This window comes from Phyllosticta capitalensis (assembly GCF_038381095.1).
Source record: "Phyllosticta capitalensis strain CBS 128856 chromosome Unknown BKA78scaffold_3, whole genome shotgun sequence".
In the NCBI taxonomy this organism is placed as follows: Eukaryota; Fungi; Ascomycota; class Dothideomycetes; order Botryosphaeriales; family Phyllostictaceae; genus Phyllosticta; species Phyllosticta capitalensis.
Genome location: NW_027117441.1, coordinates 2,617,698 through 2,637,325, shown reverse-complemented (window position 1 = coordinate 2,637,325; position 19,628 = coordinate 2,617,698). Strand labels below are relative to the sequence as shown.

Sequence of the window (19,628 nt, the reverse complement as noted above, 5' to 3'; positions counted from 1 at the left end):
CTCTCCCTCCCCCTCTTTTTTGCTCTGGTTTGCGTGGACTTCGGCGTGCCACCTTTGTCTCCATCGAGTCAGACTGTCCAACGGCGAGTTCATGGTTTGTACGAGATGTGTCGCCAGATTGGAAGTATTTCCTCACTCTCGTTCATGTTTGGATGGCTGGAGTTCTCGGCGTGTTCCTCATTCCTGGGAGCCTAGTTCCAACTTCAAAGCTGTACTAGTGTGAGATGTAGGTCCAAATTGAGAGTGTTTAAACTGATGTTTTTCCAATGTTCCAATAGACAGTCGTGACTTTGATCAAGCGGTAGCTGTTTGTCCGGCACAGCATGAATGGAAGGTTACTGTTCGGGCGCATCTCCGGGGTAGTCGAAAATCTGTCGACGGGTAAGTTGCTTCTCTTCTGGGATGCTGTCATCCACATCCCCTGTGCTAACTTTGACTGAAGCCGCCACTGATTCGTCTGATCTGCTCCCCGCTCCAATGCGTATGACAGCTGGTAGTGATTGCTCGTGGGTAAGTTTCCCAAATGTACAAGGGAGGGAAAGGCACTTGCCACGGTGAGGTCTACCTAGCGAGGCACGTCGCCTCGTCCAGTAAGACTGTCGACGGGTCAATTGAATCTCTTCTTGAGTTGCTCCCATTCGTATTCCCTCTGGAAACCTTGACAAGGAAGCTCCCCCTGATTCGTCTCGTCTGATCTTCTTCCGCTCCAGTGCATAGGATGGCCGGTGTGTGCTCCTCTGTGAGGGCAAGGGAGGTAGGGCCGCTGAACAAAGTGAGTCCTGTCCAGAGACACAGTGACTGGTGGTTAGCACACACAGAGTGGGTACCGTCCACAGCAAGTCCTACGAACCAGAACCGCTGCCTGGTGAATAGCACGAACAGAGCGGGTGCCGCCCTCCGCGCGAGTCCTACCAACAAGAACCGCTGCCTAGGTCAGCACAAATAGAGCGGGTGCCGCCCTCCGCGCGCGCGGGTCCTGCTAACAAGACCACTGCCTGGTAGTCGGCACAAACAGAGCGGGTGCCGCCCGCCACGACAGGCGGGTGGCGCCGTAACGGGAATGGTGCTCCCACAACGTTGTGGGTATATTTTGGTGTTCAATTTCTTCCACCACCTCAACACCTCCGTCCTTCTTCAACACCAGTCCTTCACCATCACACTCCAAGTCCAACTCTTCCTCGTCCTCTCAAGTCCCTCTGCTGTCCAAGCAACTCTGCGTCTTGCCACTCCGCTCAACTCGCCGCAATGCCAAAGAGGTATGTCAATGCTCCTTCGCTCATGTTCTACTGGACTGACCCACCGCCGCAGCTGGAACGCTGAAGCAGAGGCTCGTGTCTTTGCCTGTGTGCTTGCCCTGAAGGACATCAAGCTTTCTCGCGACGACTACAACCAGATCTCAGAAATGATGAACGGCGGTAAGTCTCATGCTCTCACCTCTGCATCCAATTACAAGCGCTTGACTGCTCCTTGTCTGCGTCCTTGAAGAGAGCATTCACTACCTTTCTTCAAGGTGTCGAACGTTTGAATGCTCCCTATCTCCCTGCTTTCTCCTTTGGCGGATGTCGCAATGGAAACTGACCTCATGTGACAGAGTACTCCGGAGAGGCCATTCGCCAGCGCATCACAAAGAAAATCAAGAAGTCCTTCGCCAACGTTAGTTCCTCATCCAAGACGGGCAATGCCAGCCCCTCCAAGGAGAAGGCTCGTCTAGACCCTCCAATGACTCCTTGACACCTCCGTCGCTAACTTTGAAGCAGTGCGAGAAGCCGATGACTAAGGCTTCAAAGCCGACCGAGAAGCCTCTGCAGTTCGTCCCCTTCGAGCTCCCTGCCAAGAAGGGCCCCGTCGGCGCCAGCAAGAGCGTTGCTGCTCAGCTCAACAACTCTCCGACCCCCAAGCGCAAGCGCCCTTCTCTGCTGCTTGAGGACCGCGACTCCCTATCTCCTTTGGACAAGAAGTCCAAGACTGAGAATGAGGCCGAGGAGGTTGACAACTCCCTTGCCGACTTCGAGGAGCCCGAGACCATTTAAGCGAGCGCCTCGCTCTCCACGTCCTGACCGCAGTCTTAGATGGCTGTTCCTACCTTTCCTTCTTCCTTTGGGAGTGGGGGCGTTCGCTTTGTCTGCACCCGCGGATAAACCAAAAGAGTTTTGATTGCAGAAGGTTGGATTCGAGTGTCATGGATTGGTCCGGGGGGCTCGACAGCTCCTTGGTGACGGGTTTCTTCTGTTGCTTCTTTTCTTCTCCTTCACACACATGGTTCTGCTCGAGGAGTCGCTTGTCATGGAATGCTTCGGGATTTCGACAACTCCTCAATGGCGGGTTTCATTTGTTGCTTTTTCCTTTTCACACAGATGGTTCCACCCGAGAAGTCGGTTGTCATGGAATGCTTCGGGATTTCGACAACTCCTCGATGGCGGGTTTCTTCTGTTACTCTCGTTCTGCCCCGGCTCTTGCAGTGGAGCCACGGCCGATAGTATGCTCAGCCAAACGACACTGAGTACTCTCTAAGCTTTCTTGTTGCCTTGTGACGTGCTTGTGATGATTGCCCTTCTGGAGAGCTTGATCACTCCTTGTCTGCCAGCGCTGGGACACTCGAGGGCACTTTCATCACTCTTGCTTGTCGAGATGAATGCTCCCTAGGCTTCGTCGTCGTCTTGTGCCGTGCTTTTGCCGACTGTCTTTTTGGGGAGCTTGGTTACTCCTTGCCTTCCAGTGGCATGCTTGTACTGACTCCGTTTCTGGGGAGATGACTGCTCCTTGTCTTCTCGCGGTCGGGTATTCGAGGACTTTCATCACCTTTTGCTTGTCGACACAATTGCTCCCTGTGGCCCGATTGTTTTCTTCGGTGTTCCATGGCCTCCATGCAGAGTCGCACACCTGTAGTTAGCCTTCCACTCAGTCTTCCACCTCCGGTATTCAGTCCTTGCTCTTGCTGCTTTCTTCTGCCTCGTCTTGTAGTATCCTCATCTGGAGCCGCTTTGGGAAGTTCGTCTGGCGACCAGCTTAGCTTTGCTCACGGTTTACCTCACAGTTTCAGTGCATCAATCGATTGATACGCCAAGCAGCCGATGAAGACGTCTCACTGTGGAGAGTTGGATTGGAGTGACGTGATCAGGTTGCTCTGGCAAGAGTGAAAGCCAAGTGATGTTATTAACGCGCTATTCTATGCATGGCCTAGCGTGGCTCTGCTAGCGTGGTTCTGTTTTTGGGTATATAAGCGAGCCTGCTAGCGTGACGTCACAGGCCGTGGAGGTGGGAGTCGCCCCTTCCACCTTGATGGCTACATTCAGGCGGTACATCCACAATGGCTCTAATGCTGGCTGTGTTCTATGATCAGAAGAAATACGCGGCAGTCGTTGTTCCTTGTGGATAAATCTATGACCAGCGTTCGGGTATCCAAGTGGTTTGGTAGCGAGCCCCTGATTGCGAATGCAAGGACCGGGATATACTAATGCAGTGGAGTTCAAGGCGAGCGAAAAGTGTATGCTTGAAATGGTGCAAACTAGCGTTCAGCCTCAAATGAAACTCCTGAATGAGGCACGTGTCCGGAATGAAGGGAGAATGAAACGCCAACCCCGAAGGAGGTAGGCCGGTGTTGCGTTTGGCGGCAGTATCGACGGTAGCACGCTCACTCAGATACTGGAGTCTCCAGCTCACGACTCCGCGATGCTGGTATGGTCTGGGGAGATGCCCGATCCGCAACCCTGTTTTGGCGGTTGCGGTGCCCCAGGTGTGATGTCAGCCATAGTCGGGGTCAGGGGCGCGACAAGACCCTGTGGCACCCAGACATTGCACTCACACGCGGTACCTGCGTCATGGCGAAAGAAGTTGAGGATAGATTTCACGAGAAGAAGTAGTTGGGCTTTGTCAACATGTGGCAGCCCAGCGGAAGGGAAGCGGGAGGCGGCATCCAGATCCGGCTCCGGATCCTTCGTGGTGTGTCTGGCAGGCAGGGGTTGGGTGGCAGGGAGGGAGAGCATGGATGGGGCTGTAGGGCTGGTGAGCTGTTGATGTTGATGATGTACGAGGTGGAGCACCACGTCCAAGGCACGTCATGTGTATGTGGCGGCTGCGGGACGAAGTGGAAGATGGAGAGAGCAATGGAGGAGACGCGTTTGCCATCGCCATCGTAACAACTCTCTCCCAACAACAACAACAATCTCCTTTCCGCGTCCATCATCATACAGCACCACTCGCTCGCTCGTCGCGTTTGGCAGGTCAAATTAAATTAGCCCCATCTTGGCGACCGGACACGCCCGCGCTCCTGTGTTTGGGCTAAGCTACCCTACGGTTCCAAACTTGGGCAGCTCCGAAATCAACCATCTTCCATCATTGCACTCTGCAATTGTCCTCCCAAGATCCATTAGGAGTCTGCGATCGATTGTAAGTGGCAGCTCTCAGTCCACTCTGCACTCTGGCCGCCTGAAACGTCAGTTTCATCGGCGCGAGCGCACTGCCCACTGCCCACTACCACGTACCTCCCGCCTCCCGCACGCCGTCCGCCGCCCTACAACAACATCCTACACGCCAGCCCTCTGCGCGCGAGACATGCACGCTTGATTTTAAACACTACCGCCATCCTTTCCCAGCCACGTCTGACTGACCATCTCAGCCATGTCCTCACCAGCTCCTAGCGGCGGCGCAGGAGGTGTTCGCTCCCTCCGGGCCATGTTCGAGAAAGCAAACCCTCCTGACTCCCCTGAAGCCGGCTCACGCGGCCGCTCTTTCTCGCCCGCTGGCAGCATCCGCACAAGCAGTCGCGAGTCCAGTCGCAACACCTCAAAGATTCGCGCCAGCTTCGTCTCCGTCGAGCCCTTTGATCCCATTGCCCGCATGGCCGAAATGACCCAATCCACCATGAGCCCGACCTCGCACCCGAGCAACGACTTTGGTCCTCTCCAGGACCCCGTCGAAAACGCCGACCCAGAAGGCAGCACAGTCCACCACCGCCGTGGAAGCATGAGCCTGGACCCTAACAGGGATTCCGAGGTTCTCGAAGAAGTCAAGCAGTCCGTCTCGCAGGAGGCCCATGAACGCAGGGCCTCTCTGCAGGTCGACGAGGTCGTCCCCGAGTCGGCCCTCTTGCCCAGTACCGTCAACACACCCTTTCCCGAGATCAAGGAAGATGAGGCCATGGGAAAGTTTGTGGATAATGAGGACAACCAGTTGCAGGATCCCGAGTTGTCCAAGGCTCCGGGCCCGAAGCAGGAGGCTACCCAGGAAAACGCCGAAGCTGCTGTTGCCGATGCTGCCAGACAGCTCCGAAAGGTTGAGCTTGCAGTCCACGAGCAGCCGCGCACCGAAAGCGAGACGGCCGTCGACAACAAGCCCGTTTCCGAACCGCAGAAGGAGCAAACTCAGAGCGAGCCCGCAGCCCTCATTGATTTCTCCGAGGACTCTACAAACCAAGCCGAACCGGCTGCCAACGACAAGGTCACGGCACCAAAGCCATTGGAGGCCGATGCTGTCGAGAACAAGCGCGAGGCCGAGCCAATTCCTGTTCAGGAGGAGAAGCCGGAGCCCGTCGCTGCTCCCGAGCCTCCGGCTTCGGAAGAAATTAAGGAACCTGCTGTGGAAGAAAAGGCCGAAGCCCCTGTCGCGGAAAAGATTGCAGCGCCTGTAGAGGCAAAGGTTGAGGCTGCACCCGTCGAAGCGACTTCGAATGGCGCGCCCTCGGCTGAGCATGAAGAGCCCGCGCCTCAGGAGCAGCCTGCAGAATCGGTGCCAGACTCGCCCAAGAAATCGCCAACCCCTGTGCCAACCGAGACACCCGCGTCGTCCATCACGTCGCCCAAGTCGACTTCTTCCAAGACCGCCGCTGCCCCTGCTGAGAAGCCCGCGAAGAAGACGAGCAGACAATCCCTCCAGTCGACGACTTCTAGCACCACCACCGGGCCGAAGCCGCGCGCAACCTCTCGGCCTGCCGCCGAGAAGAAGACTTCCCAGGCTGCCGGTACTGCCAAGGCGAGGCCGAAATCCCCGACCCGTCCCGCTAAGGTACCGTCTCACCTCATGCAGCCGACGGCAGCTTCGGCAGCTAAACGCGAGCACGATGACAAGAAGCCTACGTCATCGACTACTTCTCGCAAGCCGGCTACGGCTGTCCCTCGCGCGCCCGCCGTCGCATCCAAGACGACTGCCGCGGCCGCTGCCAAGAAGCCTGCTGCTTCGCGCCCGGCCGCGCCCGCCTCATCCAGCGGCCGTACCAGCGTTGGAGGAAAGGCCGCCGATGGAGGCTTCTTGGCTCGTATGATGCGCCCAACCGCTGCGTCTGCAAGCAAGACTCACGAAAAGACCGAGGTCAAGTCTCCTCCTGGCCGCGCTCAGGGAGTCTCCAAGCCCACGCGCGCTAACGGCGAAGCCGCCAAGGTTAAGAGAAAGGTCGTCGAGGGCGCCGAAAAGGCAAAGGACAAGGCTGCGGCTGCTGTCGGCAAGAAGGAACCAGAGACGAGCGCGAAACTTGAGCCCTCAGCTCCCATTGATGAGAAAGCTGAAGCAGACGCCACTGCAGGCGCCGGGGAGGGGTCCGAGACGCCCGTCGTGAACCGTGGTGACGACAACTCCTCGTTGACGCAGACCCCGGCCGGCCTTGAGGGCGGCGTTATCCGGTAAGGCAGACGAGCTTGGCCAGCCCTGAGTAGCTGATAGCGGTTGTGAGCAAAAAGGTCAAAAACATCAACGTCGGCTGGGCAGAACCACTGCAACTGCTGCAGCAACCATGGCAGCAGCAGCACTGCGGCCGCGGCCGCATCCACCAAACAGTCTCTTCCTCTACGATCTACAACTCCGTCGCGGCGCTCTCGCGCGTCTTCATATCTAGAGCCCGCGTCATCACCGTCGTCAACAACGACAACTCCTCGTACTACCGCCACTACCGCATCTTACATGACGACAACAACCATACCCGACATCGACAGCTCTACCATCAGCAGTATCGACGGTGTTCTCCTCGGTCGTCACTCGCAGGCAACGCAAAACTTGAGAGGCAGCAGTAATGGCGGCAGTGGCGGTGACGATTCGCAGCAGCGCAAGTCTGGCCGCATTTCAAACCTGATATCCATGTTTGAAGGGCGGTGAAAAAAGCGGGGCACTTTCCTTTTTCGGTTTTGCGGGATAGATCGGTCCTCGTTTCGGTTTTTTGGTGGTTGGGCTTGTTGTTGGTCCCTCCTCTTGATTTGGTGGTTGCTGCTGTCGTCGCTGGTCGCCGTCGGTGCACTCGATACCTCCCTGTGCAACGTTCAACAAACTCTTACACCTCTTTCGCTCATCATACCCCCGTTGGCTGCTACACACTTGTTGCCAAACACGTACAACCTTCCTCTCTCATGCGCTTGGGCCTTTCTCTTCTCTCTTGGCCCTGGCGTTTCAAACACCTCACCTTCTGTCGCTTTTCAACCAAACCCCCCCCCCCCCCCCCCCCCCCTGTAGTAGTCCTTGTAGTCAGTAGTATCCCGATTGATCACAACAGTAAATGCGAAAGAAAGCGAGTCTTCCTCTTCTTTTTGGTCTGTCTTTGCTTCTTCCTGTCGTTGTTGGAGCGTGCAAGCGGTTGTTTTTCCCCTTTGCTTCTTGGAGCCGATGACGCTCCGTATCGTGGTTAATGCTGCAGATTGAGCGAGTTTGAGAGAGTGTTGTACGTCATCAGCAGAAACATGATCGCGGTGGGCCGCAAAAGAAATGCCAACTCCAAGGCGGAGCAGGAGTGCTTGGATGCTGCTTACACACACATCTCGACCTGGGTGATTTGAACACACGCCGGCGGCCGTGTGCCGTCGCGCATCTTTGGCACCCCGTCTTGGAGTTGGCATATCTTTCGCCGCTCACTGCGCAATTCCTGTCGCTTTTCCGCGTCGCGATAGACTGGCTTATCACTTCTTCATAGCCGGCTGGCTTCGTTGCACAGCTGGCTGAACGCATGCACTCACGGCAAATAAATTGGCGCGCGAGATGCTATGTGTAAATATCAAATTGATCAAAGTTAATCAGGAATCACTGTTGACGGTCTGTCAGCATGTTCACTGTGCGCGGTGCGAGCTTGCGTTGGGCGTTGGACGTCGCCGTCGAAGGCTGATGGCGACAGTGTGCGTTGTACCAAACTGTCTCCCGCCACGACTTCTTGGGGAAGACGAGCAAAAGTATTTCGGAATCGCTGGATGAAGCAAGTTTACGTCTCCGACCGTCCAAGACTCAAAGCAAGTGCGTTTGGCTTCCAGATCCAATGGCTTTGTTGCGCACCGCGCTTGGACAGGTTGCAGCAGTGAGGTCTGGGAGGGTTGGAGAAGGGTCTTAAATACGTCTTTCAGCAGAGGATGTTGCACGAGATTGCAGCACGAGACTACCTACATACAGGCTGCGCTACTGTAGGCAGCAGCGGCCGTGACCGTGTGCGTGTGATGAGTTCTCCCATTTGCTGGCCGGCGTGCTTGCTTCCTTTGGTCAGTGGTTGGTCAGTCAATCAGTCAGCTGGACGACTTCAGCCAGCCAGTACTGCTGCTCGTGATGCTTGTATCCTGGGTTTTGATGTATAAAAGGCTCCTTCGCCGCTCTCTTCTCTCCTTAAGACAGCTTCAGGCACCGCGCCACAGGCTGCGCAGAACAGAAAGAACGTTGACACACTGTGATCGGCACCCCGATCTCATCGACGAATCGTTGGTGCCGTCGTCTTCCCAAGACAGCTCACTACTCCTCTCTTCGTTTCCGCTCGGAACCTGGCTTTTTACCCGCAGACTTTTGAAATATACTTCATCGTATAGTGGTGGAGTTGGTTTTCATGACGCGTGATGGAGTGGATCGTTGGGATGAAGGCAAAGGTTGAGGCAAGCGCGCGTGTGCGTGGCAAGTTCCCCAATCGGGCAGCCGCCGTCCGCCAGTTGAGCGATTGGTCAAGCAATCGGTAGACAACCGTGGCCACGTCCATGGTGCTCGTGATTCTCAGGTCTTCAATCTTAGCTATAAAAGGCTCCTTTTCTACTCTTGTTCGCTCAACACGAGTCCAAGCACCATGACATAGGTCGCTGTACAGGTTCCGCATCGAAATCACTGCGGTCGACAATACAGCATCTGAAACTACTTGTTGGTGTTCTGGTGTTTTCAGAATTCACTGTTGCTCTTTTGGTTTCTGCTTAGAACCCAGCTTGTCCTTCGCGCTAATTTGATATATGTGGCATTGTGGAGTGATGGAGACGGTCTCCATGAAGCGTGATGGTGCACCGTTGGGATGGTAGTAATGGTTGTGGCAAGTGCGCACGTGCGTGACAAGTACCCGGATTGGCCAGATACTGTCCGTCAAGTGAGCAGTTGGTCAGTCAGCTGGATGACACCAGCATTGCGGTCTCGCCGACACCGCTGCTCGTGAGGCTCGTGGCTTTGAGCTTGGAGTTTGGAGTATAAAAGATGTGCTTCTGCTACTCCGTTGATCGAAAAGATTCCGCCGCAGGCTTTGCTCCATGAAGATCGAAGCATCCCACTGCTGCTCCTGAACGGATACTGCAGATGCAATGAATCTCACTGTTTTCGCTGCCCTTTTGGCTTTCTGCCAGGCGTCTACCCGTGCCTTGTCACCATTTGAAATCAATGCCATGACAGAGCAATGGAGGTGGACTTCACGTGCCACACAATAGGGGGAAGCTTTGAGATTATCGCGATTGCCTCATTTGCGAATGCGCGTCGCGAATGTTGAAATCGTCTGCCCACTGCGTTCCTGCAGTCGAACAGTCAGTCAGTCAGTCAGTCAGCGGGTCAACTCTAGCTATTCCGGTGCCACTACTCGTGACTCCTGTACTTTGAAGTTCGACGTATGAAGGGATCTTCTCTCTGTCACGTTCCTCTGCTCGATAACAGACGCAGCGGACTTGTCTACTCTCATTGCACTTTTGAAATCGACGTCTTCGAATCGCTGCGCCCGAGGTCTCGTCTATCAAATTCTTGAGCGCACCCCACTCTCGTTTCGGGGCCCGCCGTGCAATGTGTAAGAATTTGGCGTCTGCGTCTTTGTAGAGCAATGGAGCTGGATCCGGTGTTACGGCATGACAATGGTCTGCACCGTTGAGCATCCAGATATCGATTTGCTTTGGAGCTAGATCAAGTGAATGGACCGCGTGTCGACCTGATCAACATTCTGATTGGGCGGTCGCTATCCTTCAGTCGAACAATGGGTCAGTCAGTCAGCTGAGCGACTTTGGCAGAGCCGACGCTGCTGCTCGCGCTGCTCGCGATTCTCGCTTGTGCCTTGGAGTCTGAGGTATAAAAGGAACGTCTCTCTGCAACCGATCGCTACTCGACCAAGAATCGCGTGGCCTGAAGCAGACAGCGCATGTCTCACGATGAACTGCTGGGGTCAACAGATGGAAAAAACGTCCTACTTTTGCTGGTGTCTTGCCCATGCAGACGTCAACTTCGCACCTGTTCTTTCGTCGCTGCGTTTCTTCTGGCTTTCAGCTTGGACTCAACCTGTCATTTGCGGGTATTCGATTTCTGCATCATTAGAGGATAGTGGCGCTGAATGTGATGTGTGGCATAGTCATCCAGACCAGTGGTAATCTGTTGTTGACATCCATGAGTTGATGTCCGGAAGCTATTCTCGCTCTTCTTCGGGCTCGGCGATTCCATCGCTCGATTTCCCATTTGCTGATATCACGCCCCTCAGACATCGTAGCCGTCGCTGAATAATAGTCTGAAGCGATTTCTCGAAGGAGTAGTGAAGATCACCATTATCTGTGGAAGCCGAGTAGGTGGTGGTCCGGCAGCGAAAGAGCGAAGAGACTCGTCCAAGAGAAGAACAACAGTTCTGGGAAAGGTGCAGCAGATTCAGAGAGTGATATCTGCCTTATTCTTCATGCACCATCTTCAAGAAGGATAGACACTCTCTTTGATGTCTGGGTTAGGTTTCGCGCTGCCTTTTGTACTGGTCGGGAATAGCTGTAGTGCCCGAGCTTTCGCCGAGCTTCAATAGAAAAATCTGGTGGTTGGGCTCGCGTATCGCTCACTTCGAAAGCGTGTGCCCACCACCAGTTCAAACGGCTGGAAAACGCGCGCATAGGCTCTGCGAAGCGTGCTTTCCGCGTGCCTGCTGAGAATGGGGTCAAAAAACTTCCATCACCAAACATCGGAAATTTTGTCACCTCGCGAGCCACTTCAACGGCATACGCCCGCCATCGAAGCAAACGGCCCAAGAACACGTCCATAGGTACTGCGGCGCTCGCTTTCAACGTAGCCATCGAAAAATGTAGCAAAAAATATGGTGTTTTGACCCAAATAGCACTTTTTGCCCTCAACACCAAAAATATCCCTTTTGATCACCATTAGACCAAAAGAAGTCCAAAAGAGTCCAAAAGAAGTGGGAATTGAGCCCAACGCGGGGATCGAACCCGCAGCCTTGAGATAGCACTCCTAGGAGGCGTAAGAGTCTCACGCTCTACCGATTGAGCTAGCCGGGCAGCTTGTAGGAGCCGAAGCTCCTATTGCTGATTGTCGAGGAGCCTGCCAGCTAAATTAAATTATATTCAACGTTTTTGCATGTGGAACAAGCAAGAAAACCATTCTAGCACATCGGTGGAACCACCAATGACGTTGTTGGTGCGACCAAGAGAGGTCCCCGCACCACCAACCTTTTCCCCACCACACCCACAAAACAGCCGTTCCCCGCTCCTGCTCTCCACGATACTCAATCATCAAACAACAGAAGCACAATCAAACAAAATGGCACCAATTACGTTGTATTTCTTGCAAAGTTCGCGCAGCATCCGAACAGCATGGCTGCTCGAAGAGCTGTCGTTGGACTACGACCTCAAGTTCTTTGACAGACAAACGAACTACCTGGCATCAAAGGAAGCCAGAGCCGCGGTAGGGACGCCAATGGGCAAGTTTCCGACAATCAAAGACGGCGACGAGGTCATCATGGAGAGTGGTGCCATCACGCAGTATGTCGAATATCATCGGAGCCCGATGATAAAATCGTCAAAAAGTCGTGTGCTCAAATCTTTCCCAGATATCTTTGCGAAAAATACGACAAGTCCGCGCGCCTCATCCCATCTGACCCAGCCTCACGGATCAAAGTTTTGGAATGGATGCACGCGGCCGAAGCAACGTTTATGCTGCACAGTCTCGCCATCGTGTACGCGCGCTGGAACTACCTGAAAGAAGCGCCACCGGAAGGCCTCGCGCAGATGGAAACAGGCATGTCGCGAAACGTCGAGAACGACTTTCGCTGGATCGAAGGCGAGTTGGAGAAAAATCCGGGCGGATTTTTGGTAGGAAAGGAAATCACTGCTGCCGACATCATGATGGATTTCAGCGTGCGCTTTACCCTGGAGATGGAGCTGGGAACGAAAAAGGGTCAGTGGCCGAAGACCGAGGAGTGGCTGAAGAGGTGTGAAGAGTGTGAGACATACAAAAAGGCTGTTGAGAAAACAGGGCACAGGTACTCGTAGGGTGGTCAGCTAACTACGAAAAAGGACAGCAAAAGAGTCGAGGCGCGCGTGGAGCGTCAGGGCTTGGGGTCCAAAAACGCCACGGAGACATTCAACACCACCCGGAGACATTGCGGATGAATCGACCCCACTGTAGGCAGCCATTCTCACTTGCAGCCATTGGGGTCTTTTCAAATGTTTGCGAGTGTGCCAGCCTTGAGATACAGTCCGGGGCGATTTTTGGAGCCTTGCAGTGGTTGAATGCTCCTGAAGGAGCACTGAAATTGACATGGTGGAGTACTTAAATCGCTCTTCACGACTCTGCCCATCAAAGTAACACACGAATCCAATCTTTTGAATTTCATTGAAACCAGATCTTGTGTTGTTGTGCTAATCCATTCCAACCTTCTACTCCCAGCCCTCAAAATGACGAAGTACTTGGACACCGAACTAGACTGGCACAACCCAAAAGCTGCCGAGCGCTTTAAGCCAGGAGAAGAAATGACTGGACCATACGCCAGCGCTCTTGTACATCTGAGCGGACTATCCAAGGCCTCGGGCGCTGAGGACATCGTGGTTCTGGACAACGCCTGCGGAACGGGAATCGTCACTTTGCAGCTATTCTCACTGCTTCCCGAGGAAGCGAAGGACAAGCTGTCTCTGACATGCGGCGACATTTCAAACAGCATGGTTGACAGCGTCGCGGAACGCATCATCGAAAGCGAGTGGAAAGGGGCGCATGCCCAAGTTGCTGATGCGATGGTGAGAACTGCAATCTATCTATTCACAATAATTCGACAAGACAACTGAACTGACTTGTTCTTGACAAAAGGCCCTCCCCTTCCCAAACGACCACTTCACGCACGTCCTCACCAACTTCGGCGTTGTCGGCATCCCCAAGCCGCGTCTAGTGTTGGGCGAAATCCACCGCGTGCTGCGTCCCAACGGCATCGCCTCCTTTTCCATCTGGAAAGACGTGGGCTGGTACCCGATTTTGGAGAAAGCGGCCGCGATCATTCCCGGGGCGCCTCCCATGCGCTCCTTTGCTGAATTCACCACGTTCGCATCTTCAGAGGGCAATAGGTGGATTGAGAGCGACTTTGTCGAGTCTGTGGCAAAGGAGACGGGGTTTGGGGATGTGAGCATGCAGCTGGTGGAAAACGTGTCGAGGCATCGGGATGCGAAACTCTTTTTTACGCTTTATGGGCACATGTTTCGCTTGGTGTTTCAGTGCTTTTGGGGTCAGGAGCAGATGGAGAAGTTGGGCGCTCTGGTCGAGCCTGCTGTCACGAGTGTTTTGAAAGAGGAGTTCGGTGAAGGCGAGATTTCGCTGCAGTGGTCTGCTTGGTGTGTGACTGCGAAGAAATCGGGAGCCTAGGGATCTATGCGGTAATTTGGTTGAGCCTACTTCTGTCATTTTAGTTCGCAGTTGGACATGGATAGATGGGAAGTGATTCGCCTCAGGGGAAATCTCGATGCAAGTATTGGGTACTCCCATCTGCCACCAGATTAGAACCTTGAATTGAATGTAAAGATAATGACACAAAAACGCCGCATTGCTGGTTTGATCAGGAGAAAAGGAAAGATGCAAATCAAGACCCAAACACCGCACCACCATGACACCCAATAGCATCCCCATTGACCCATCGACTTTCCTCTCCCGCCAACCAACTCACAACATCAGCCACGTCCTCCTTCGTCGCAATGCGCTTATCCGCCGTTGCCAAACTCGCCGCCACCGCTCTCCCCCGTGGATCCGTCGCCGCACGCTCCGTCTCCGTCGGGCCAACGACGACCGAGTTTGCCGTCAGGCGGTATTTTGCGGCGAGTTCTTTGGCCCAGTTGCGCGTCAGCGACTCGAGTGCGTTTTTGGATGCCGAGTAAAAGGCCCAGCGCGGCGCATGGATGCGCGCGTTGACGGACGAGATGCTGATGAGGCGGTTGGAGCCGTGGGGGTTGAGGTGCGGGAGCACGGCGCGGACGACAAGGTGCGGTCCGAGGACGTTGGTGTGGAAGATTCTATGATGGGTTGGCGAGTTAGTTTGCCTTTTTTGCATGCTCGAGGGTTGACGTTTTTGACTACGCCTTACACCACACCAAGAAAAATTGGCAGACAGCGAAAGCATTCAAAGACCTACCGATCAAACATCTCAGCCACCTTCTCCGCCCCCTCTGCACCTTCCAAGTCCCCCATCTCCCCTACTGCCGCATTCAGCACCACAATATCAACCGTTTCCACACCCAAACCCCTCAACGCGCCGTCAACCGTCTTCTCGCCCGCATCCCGCGCCCCCATGTCAGCTTGCACGATGCACGCTCTAGCGCCATTATCCATCTTCTTCACCTCTGCGGCAACTGCTTCGGCCAGCGGCCGCGACGACGGCGACGTGTGCACCAAAGCGACGTGAGCGCCGCGCCGTGCCAGCGAGAGCGCGATTTCGCTGCCGATGCCGCGCGAGGCGCCGGTGACGATGGCGGTTTTGTTTTGCAAGGGAAGGGCGGGGAGCGGGGTGGTTTGCGACGACATGGTGATAGCGGGGGCCGCGGGGTGCGTGGGGCGATTTGGTGACGGCAGCTGCTGCTCTTCTTGCTCCTGGACTTGGGGTGTCGTGGAGGGGTTGAGACTAAGGCCCGAGAGACGTCGCGTGAAAAAAGGCATGAGAGTGGACGAGTGTTGGAGCTGCTGCAGAGGTGTTGTGCCGGCAGCTATCGTGCCTATTCATATCTGTACATCGTGCTTGGGTTTGAAGAGCAAGGCCAATTACGTCAAAGATCCCTTGATCCATTGTTTGTCCGCGACGAGGGATAGAACGGCGAAGGCTTGACAGGTCAAAGTGCGAGTTTTCCCTTGATTCGCGCTAGACGCTACGGTAGACTCGAGAAGGAGTAGTAGGTCGTTGTCGTCCGCGTTTTCGTCCGTTTGTCTCTCTGCTTATTGTACGCGCTGAGGTCGTTCTGATGTCGTCTTTGGCACGGACCACGCCTAGGAATAGCAAGAGAGTCTTTTGCTTTGTAATTGAAGAATTATTCGCTTCGTTATGTAGACCATCCGTGGATTCCATCTGCAAACAAAGCCGCAACTCCTTATCCCGTGTCTGCGCCTAGTCTTTCAGCCAATAAAAACTCGTAAAAAAGCAATCGTGTACAAGTTCCTCACCCTCTGACCACCATCTGTGTAATATCTTTTTTTGAGCGCACGAGCAAGTCACATAACAAACTGTGAAATGGCTCTCGCCTAAAGCGACTCGATGGCCTTCAGCAAGACTTCCACACCCATCTCCCCAATCCCACCAGCACCATTCTCACCGTCACGCAGCAACCACGCAACGTCGCTCTGAATGCCTAGAGGCACGTAGCAGCTCTCTCTAGCCTTCTCGAGACTTTCTTTGAGTCTGCTAGTGTGCTCCCATTCTTTGGCCGCGACCTCAGCGCGCTCGATGATGCGCGGGTTGATGCCGCACATGGCGGCGCAGTGCATGCCGAAACTGCCCTCAGCAACGCCCTCCTCAAGCTTGTACAAGAAGGTGATTTGTCTGTTGGCGTCGTCGACGTGAATTGCCATGCGCTTGGCCAGGATCTCAGGATGACCATTGAATTCCGTAGCCAGAGAATGGTAATGAGTGGCAAAAAAGCCCAAGCAGCCCACGTGTGAGGCGACATGGTGCAGAACTGCCTGAGCGACGGCAACTCCATCGTAAGAGCTGGTGCCGCGTCCAAGCTCGTCGAGAATGACCAGGGAACGAGGCGTGGCTTCGGAAAGAATCTTCTTCGTCTCTGACAGCTCAACAAAGAACGTCGATTGGGCTGCAAAAATATTGTCTTGAGCTCCAAGACGTGACATGATGCGGTCACAAGGCGTCATTCGTGCTGATACACAAGGCAGGTAGCATCCAATCTGTGCCAGAATCACAGCGATACAAGTCTACGCTGAATGTCAGATTTTCCTGCAGAGGAAGTTGAAAGGCAAACTTACCATGCGAAGAATTGTACTCTTTCCCGCGGCGTTGGCACCGGTGAGCAGGTCAATCTTTGCCTGTTCACCACCTAGCTTGATGTCATTTGGAATAAAGTCTGTGACATTTTGCAACATGCACGGGTGCCTGAGCTCCTCAAACTCCATGACAGACCGCTCTTCTTCGACAAATGCAGGCCGGCAACTTGGTTCGCCAAGGCTTGCTGAAGCCTTTGCCAGACTGATCAAACAGTCCAAATGGGCAATGATTTTGACCGCTGCGAGCCACGTAGTGTAGTGTTCGTCAAAGCGTTCGTAGAATCGTCCGGTGACCTCCTTGACAATTTGGCCGTGCGTCTCTTGCGCTTCCTGGAGCCGGCGGACAAGCTTTCGAAGCTCGGGGCTGTAGTACCTCTTGACTTTTGCAGTCGCCGACATTTGGTCCCAGTTCTTTGGAATGTTCTTGATCTTGATGGGAACCTCGAGCTGGTAGATCTCTTTGCCATTGTCGCGATAGACAACAGAGTTCGAGCCCAGTTCGCGACGGACCTCCTTGAGCAATTTATCAAGAGCGGCGAGCACCTGCTCAATAGTCTCCTGGCTCTGGTCAAAGTCCTCTTCTACACCTGGCTCAGGAACAAGAATGCCATCGGCTTTGGCCTTTGTACGATCGAAAGCAGTGCGCCAGTACCGGAGAGGGTTGGCCAGGTCAGGCATTTGCGATAGAAGCTGGCCAATGATGCCCTCACCTTCGCCAAACTGGCTGAGAAGGCTCATGGTGTATTCAATTTGCTCGAAACCCTCAAGCACCTTGACGAAGTCTTGAGTTTTGATCCTGCCCGCATGAACTCGCGAAAGAAGACGCTCAAGGTCGGGCAGCTTGGTCAGCGAGGCAGTAAAACGGTCCATAACCGTAGTGTCTGCATTGAGAGCGTCGACAGCGTCCAGCCGCTGGTTGATCTTGCGCGCATCGGCCAAGGGATGGCAGACCCATTGCTTCAGCATACGCTTTCCAAACGGCGTGATGCATCGGTTCAACATCGCAAAGAGCGTGCCTTCCGTCCCTCCGTCGAAGCTGTTGGCAAAGATTTCAAGGTTGATCAAGCTTTGACCATCCAAGACCAAGCTTGTGGCCTTTCTGATCGGATCGTACCAAGCAAAGTTGCCCAGGGTAACTAGCTCCCTCTCAATCTTCAAAGTTCTGAGATACTGCAACAGAGCGCCGAACGCAGACATTGCAAGTTCATGTTTCTCCCGGACATCCTTGAGGACCTGAGGCCAGACCTCGAAGTTGTCACGGTCTGGAGACACAAAGTAGTTGTTCGCGTCGATCTCACGAGTTGTGATGTCAGCGGGCCAAAACTCTTTGGTTGGCTTCAAGTAGTTCCACAGAGTTGTCGGGCTTGTGTTGTTTTTGAGGATGCGCAGAGCTTTTGCAGAAATGCAAGACTTTTCGAGAAGCAGTTCCGTAGGCCGGGTCTGGGCCACGAAGGTCTCAAATTTGGTCAAATCCGCATCGTCAGCAAACTCGCAAAGTTGGAATTGCGCAGTCGCAGTGTCGACGAATGCAATGCCGAACACGGTGGCGCCATCGATTTCGTTTTCCTTGATAGCGACACAGTACGTCGACATGTCGTCCTGCAGCATGCCGCCGTCGACAAGTGTTCCCGCTGTGAGGACAGACGAGAGCTCGCGACGGATGACCTTGTCTTCTTTGGCGGCCTTGAGTGGCTTCTGGCCGCCCCTCTCACGCATTTCTTTGGCCAAGGCAGACTCCATCTGGTCAACTTTGGCGATTTTGTATCCTTTGGCCACAAACTGGTTCGCCCACATATCGAGAGAAGACTCCGGCACACCGACCATGCGCATGTTGACGCGGTCAGTCAGTTTGAGGTCAAAAAGTTGATGACCGATCGTGGCGTCGTTTTCGTACAACTCGTAAAACTTTCCTTTCCTGAAGAAGACAATAGTGTCCCAGAATTTGCACTTGATCTCCCAGTACTGTTTTTCAAAAGGCGAAAATTTGTTCCAAGCACCTGGAGGAATGTACAGAGTCCGCGGATCATAGTCTGGGTGGTCAGGGGGGTTCCTGTCTGCATCCATAATGGTAGCGAGCCATGGGTATCGCTGCTCCGGCTCCGACATGTGCGCCTTTTGCTTTTTGGGAGTCTTGTCATCCTTCTTGGTAGGCTTTGGTAGGGCTCGGGGCTGGTAGGGCTCCTTGTCATCTGGGTCGTATTTCCATTGCTGTGCGGTCGACGTCGATCCTTCGACCAGCTCGAAGCTCTCGTCGTCTGGCTCGACAATCTCGCAAGGGGAGGGCTTTTCGGGATTAGCGCGTGGCTTGGAGGCAGAAGGCCGCTTCCTCTTCCTCGACACCGGCTCTTCGTCTGAGTCGTCGGGCACGATGAAATCATCCACTTCTATGATATGTGAGCTTCCAGTCTTTAATTTATCAGCGTAAACATACCATCATCTTCCGCTGCCGACTCTGCAGTTGGATCCGGCCCAAAGTCGTCGTCGGAATCGTCCAGACTTGCTACCTTTCTCCGCTTCGAGGCGCGCCCAGCCGCATTGGCAGAAACTGGTTGGAACACATCCTCGTCATCTTCAGCATCCGACTCGGCATAATTCACCGATTTTCGTCCCTGCTGTCAAAGTCAGACACATTGACCGCCAATCCAGTGCACGACTTTTACCTTTCTCTGAGGACTGTTTGCATCAGCGAGGCCAGGGCCTTCTGCAATGAATCCATCAGCACACCGCTCAGTTGTATCGGTAAGAGATGGCAGACCATTTTCCTTGTTCCTGTCCTGCACGCCATTGTGTCGTATGGGGCTGCTAGGCGGTTCGATGGCATCGCTGCTTGGAGCCGGAGTCAGGTTGGACGATGGAGGCTCTTTCTTTTGTGACGCGGTCTTCTGTGTGGACTGTGTGGGGGTGTTCGACGGCGAAGCTCGCGAAGCCGATGACGAGTTGGGACTGTCGGTCCTCTTCTGGAAGAAGCCTAGGATGGACTTTTGGGTGGACTTGGATTGAGAGCTCGCCGCATTCTTCTTTTGAGAAGCAGACGGCTTGGGTGTGGAGACGTCGTTCTTCTCTGCGTTTCGCGCCATTGTGGAAGTAAAGAGGATGAGCGGTTGGTTGTTACGCGGGAGTGGAGGAGGGAGAGAGGTGGAAGGCGCGCGACCGCGACGTCGCGAGACGCGTTCCTCCCGTGGTGGTCCAAGCTTCCATCATTAATGACGGGACACCAGAACCTCGGG

General features: G+C 54.4%; 7 protein-coding genes and 1 non-coding gene across 8 annotated transcripts; 4 read left to right on the top strand and 4 right to left on the bottom strand.

Annotated features, from left to right (window-relative positions):
* Nucleotides 1–1,245: 1,245 nt before the first annotated feature.
* On the top strand, nt 1,246–2,030 carry BKA78DRAFT_294068 (uncharacterized protein; the record flags this gene model as incomplete). The annotated part of the gene is made up of 4 exons (XM_066886290.1): nt 1,246–1,256; nt 1,309–1,415; nt 1,592–1,653; nt 1,686–2,030. The coding sequence occupies 4 exons, from the start codon at nt 1,246–1,248 to the stop codon at nt 2,028–2,030; spliced, it is 525 nt and encodes a 174-aa protein (XP_066747006.1).
* Nucleotides 2,031–4,449: 2,419 nt separating this feature from the next.
* On the top strand, nt 4,450–6,922 carry BKA78DRAFT_106501 (uncharacterized protein). Its single transcript, XM_066882176.1, has one exon. The coding sequence runs from the start codon at nt 4,618–4,620 to the stop codon at nt 6,613–6,615; it is 1,998 nt and encodes a 665-aa protein (XP_066747005.1). The 5' UTR covers nt 4,450–4,617; the 3' UTR covers nt 6,616–6,922.
* A 504-nt stretch (nt 6,923–7,426) lies between these two features.
* Nucleotides 7,427–8,384, bottom strand: BKA78DRAFT_310072 (uncharacterized protein). The gene has a single exon (XM_066888084.1). The coding sequence runs from the start codon at nt 7,918–7,920 to the stop codon at nt 7,645–7,647; it is 276 nt and encodes a 91-aa protein (XP_066747004.1). The 5' UTR covers nt 7,921–8,384; the 3' UTR covers nt 7,427–7,644.
* A 2,964-nt stretch (nt 8,385–11,348) lies between these two features.
* On the bottom strand, nt 11,349–11,438 carry BKA78DRAFT_t59. The gene has a single exon. It is a non-coding gene; the product is annotated as a tRNA-Lys (tRNA).
* A 262-nt stretch (nt 11,439–11,700) lies between these two features.
* Nucleotides 11,701–12,431, top strand: BKA78DRAFT_294066 (glutathione S-transferase; the record flags this gene model as incomplete). The annotated part of the gene is made up of 2 exons (XM_066886289.1): nt 11,701–11,921; nt 11,990–12,431. The coding sequence occupies 2 exons, from the start codon at nt 11,701–11,703 to the stop codon at nt 12,429–12,431; spliced, it is 663 nt and encodes a 220-aa protein (XP_066747003.1).
* Nucleotides 12,432–12,754: 323 nt separating this feature from the next.
* BKA78DRAFT_310068 (S-adenosyl-L-methionine-dependent methyltransferase) lies at nt 12,755–13,955 on the top strand. The gene is made up of 2 exons (XM_066888083.1): nt 12,755–13,172; nt 13,243–13,955. The coding sequence occupies exons 1-2, from the start codon at nt 12,837–12,839 to the stop codon at nt 13,786–13,788; spliced, it is 882 nt and encodes a 293-aa protein (XP_066747002.1). The 5' UTR covers nt 12,755–12,836; the 3' UTR covers nt 13,789–13,955.
* Nucleotides 13,956–15,375, bottom strand: BKA78DRAFT_310066 (uncharacterized protein). The gene is made up of 2 exons (XM_066888082.1): nt 14,549–15,375; nt 13,956–14,429 (listed from the first exon to the last, which is right to left on the bottom strand). Exons 1-2 carry the CDS (start codon nt 14,935–14,937, stop codon nt 14,003–14,005), a joined length of 816 nt encoding a protein of 271 aa, XP_066747001.1. The 5' UTR covers nt 14,938–15,375; the 3' UTR covers nt 13,956–14,002.
* BKA78DRAFT_264827 (muts domain V-domain-containing protein) lies at nt 15,376–19,540 on the bottom strand. The gene is made up of 5 exons (XM_066885451.1): nt 19,157–19,540; nt 19,062–19,102; nt 18,833–19,010; nt 16,384–18,785; nt 15,376–16,332 (listed from the first exon to the last, which is right to left on the bottom strand). The coding sequence occupies exons 1-5, from the start codon at nt 19,476–19,478 to the stop codon at nt 15,646–15,648; spliced, it is 3,630 nt and encodes a 1,209-aa protein (XP_066747000.1). The 5' UTR covers nt 19,479–19,540; the 3' UTR covers nt 15,376–15,645.
* Nucleotides 19,541–19,628: the final 88 nt, after the last annotated feature.

Excerpts from the sequence above, each read along its gene's own strand:
- BKA78DRAFT_310072 (XM_066888084.1), bottom strand. The coding sequence starts at position 7,920 with ATGCGTTCAGCCAGCTGTGCAACGAAGCCAGCCGGCTATGAAGAAGTG.
- BKA78DRAFT_310066 (XM_066888082.1), bottom strand. The coding sequence starts at position 14,937 with ATGTCGTCGCAAACCACCCCGCTCCCCGCCCTTCCCTTGCAAAACAAA. Across the intron at positions 14,430-14,548 it reads GTGGCTGAGATGTTTGATCG|AATCTTCCACACCAACGTCC; the intron begins GTAGGTCTTTGA and ends AACCCATCATAG.
- BKA78DRAFT_106501 (XM_066882176.1), top strand. The coding sequence starts at position 4,618 with ATGTCCTCACCAGCTCCTAGCGGCGGCGCAGGAGGTGTTCGCTCCCTC.
- BKA78DRAFT_264827 (XM_066885451.1), bottom strand. The coding sequence starts at position 19,478 with ATGGCGCGAAACGCAGAGAAGAACGACGTCTCCACACCCAAGCCGTCT. Across the intron at positions 19,103-19,156 it reads GGACAGGAACAAGGAAAATG|AAGGCCCTGGCCTCGCTGAT; the intron begins GTCTGCCATCTC and ends GATTCATTGCAG. Across the intron at positions 19,011-19,061 it reads CAAACAGTCCTCAGAGAAAG|GGACGAAAATCGGTGAATTA; the intron begins GTAAAAGTCGTG and ends CTTTGACAGCAG.
- BKA78DRAFT_310068 (XM_066888083.1), top strand. The coding sequence starts at position 12,837 with ATGACGAAGTACTTGGACACCGAACTAGACTGGCACAACCCAAAAGCT. Across the intron at positions 13,173-13,242 it reads CCCAAGTTGCTGATGCGATG|GCCCTCCCCTTCCCAAACGA; the intron begins GTGAGAACTGCA and ends TCTTGACAAAAG.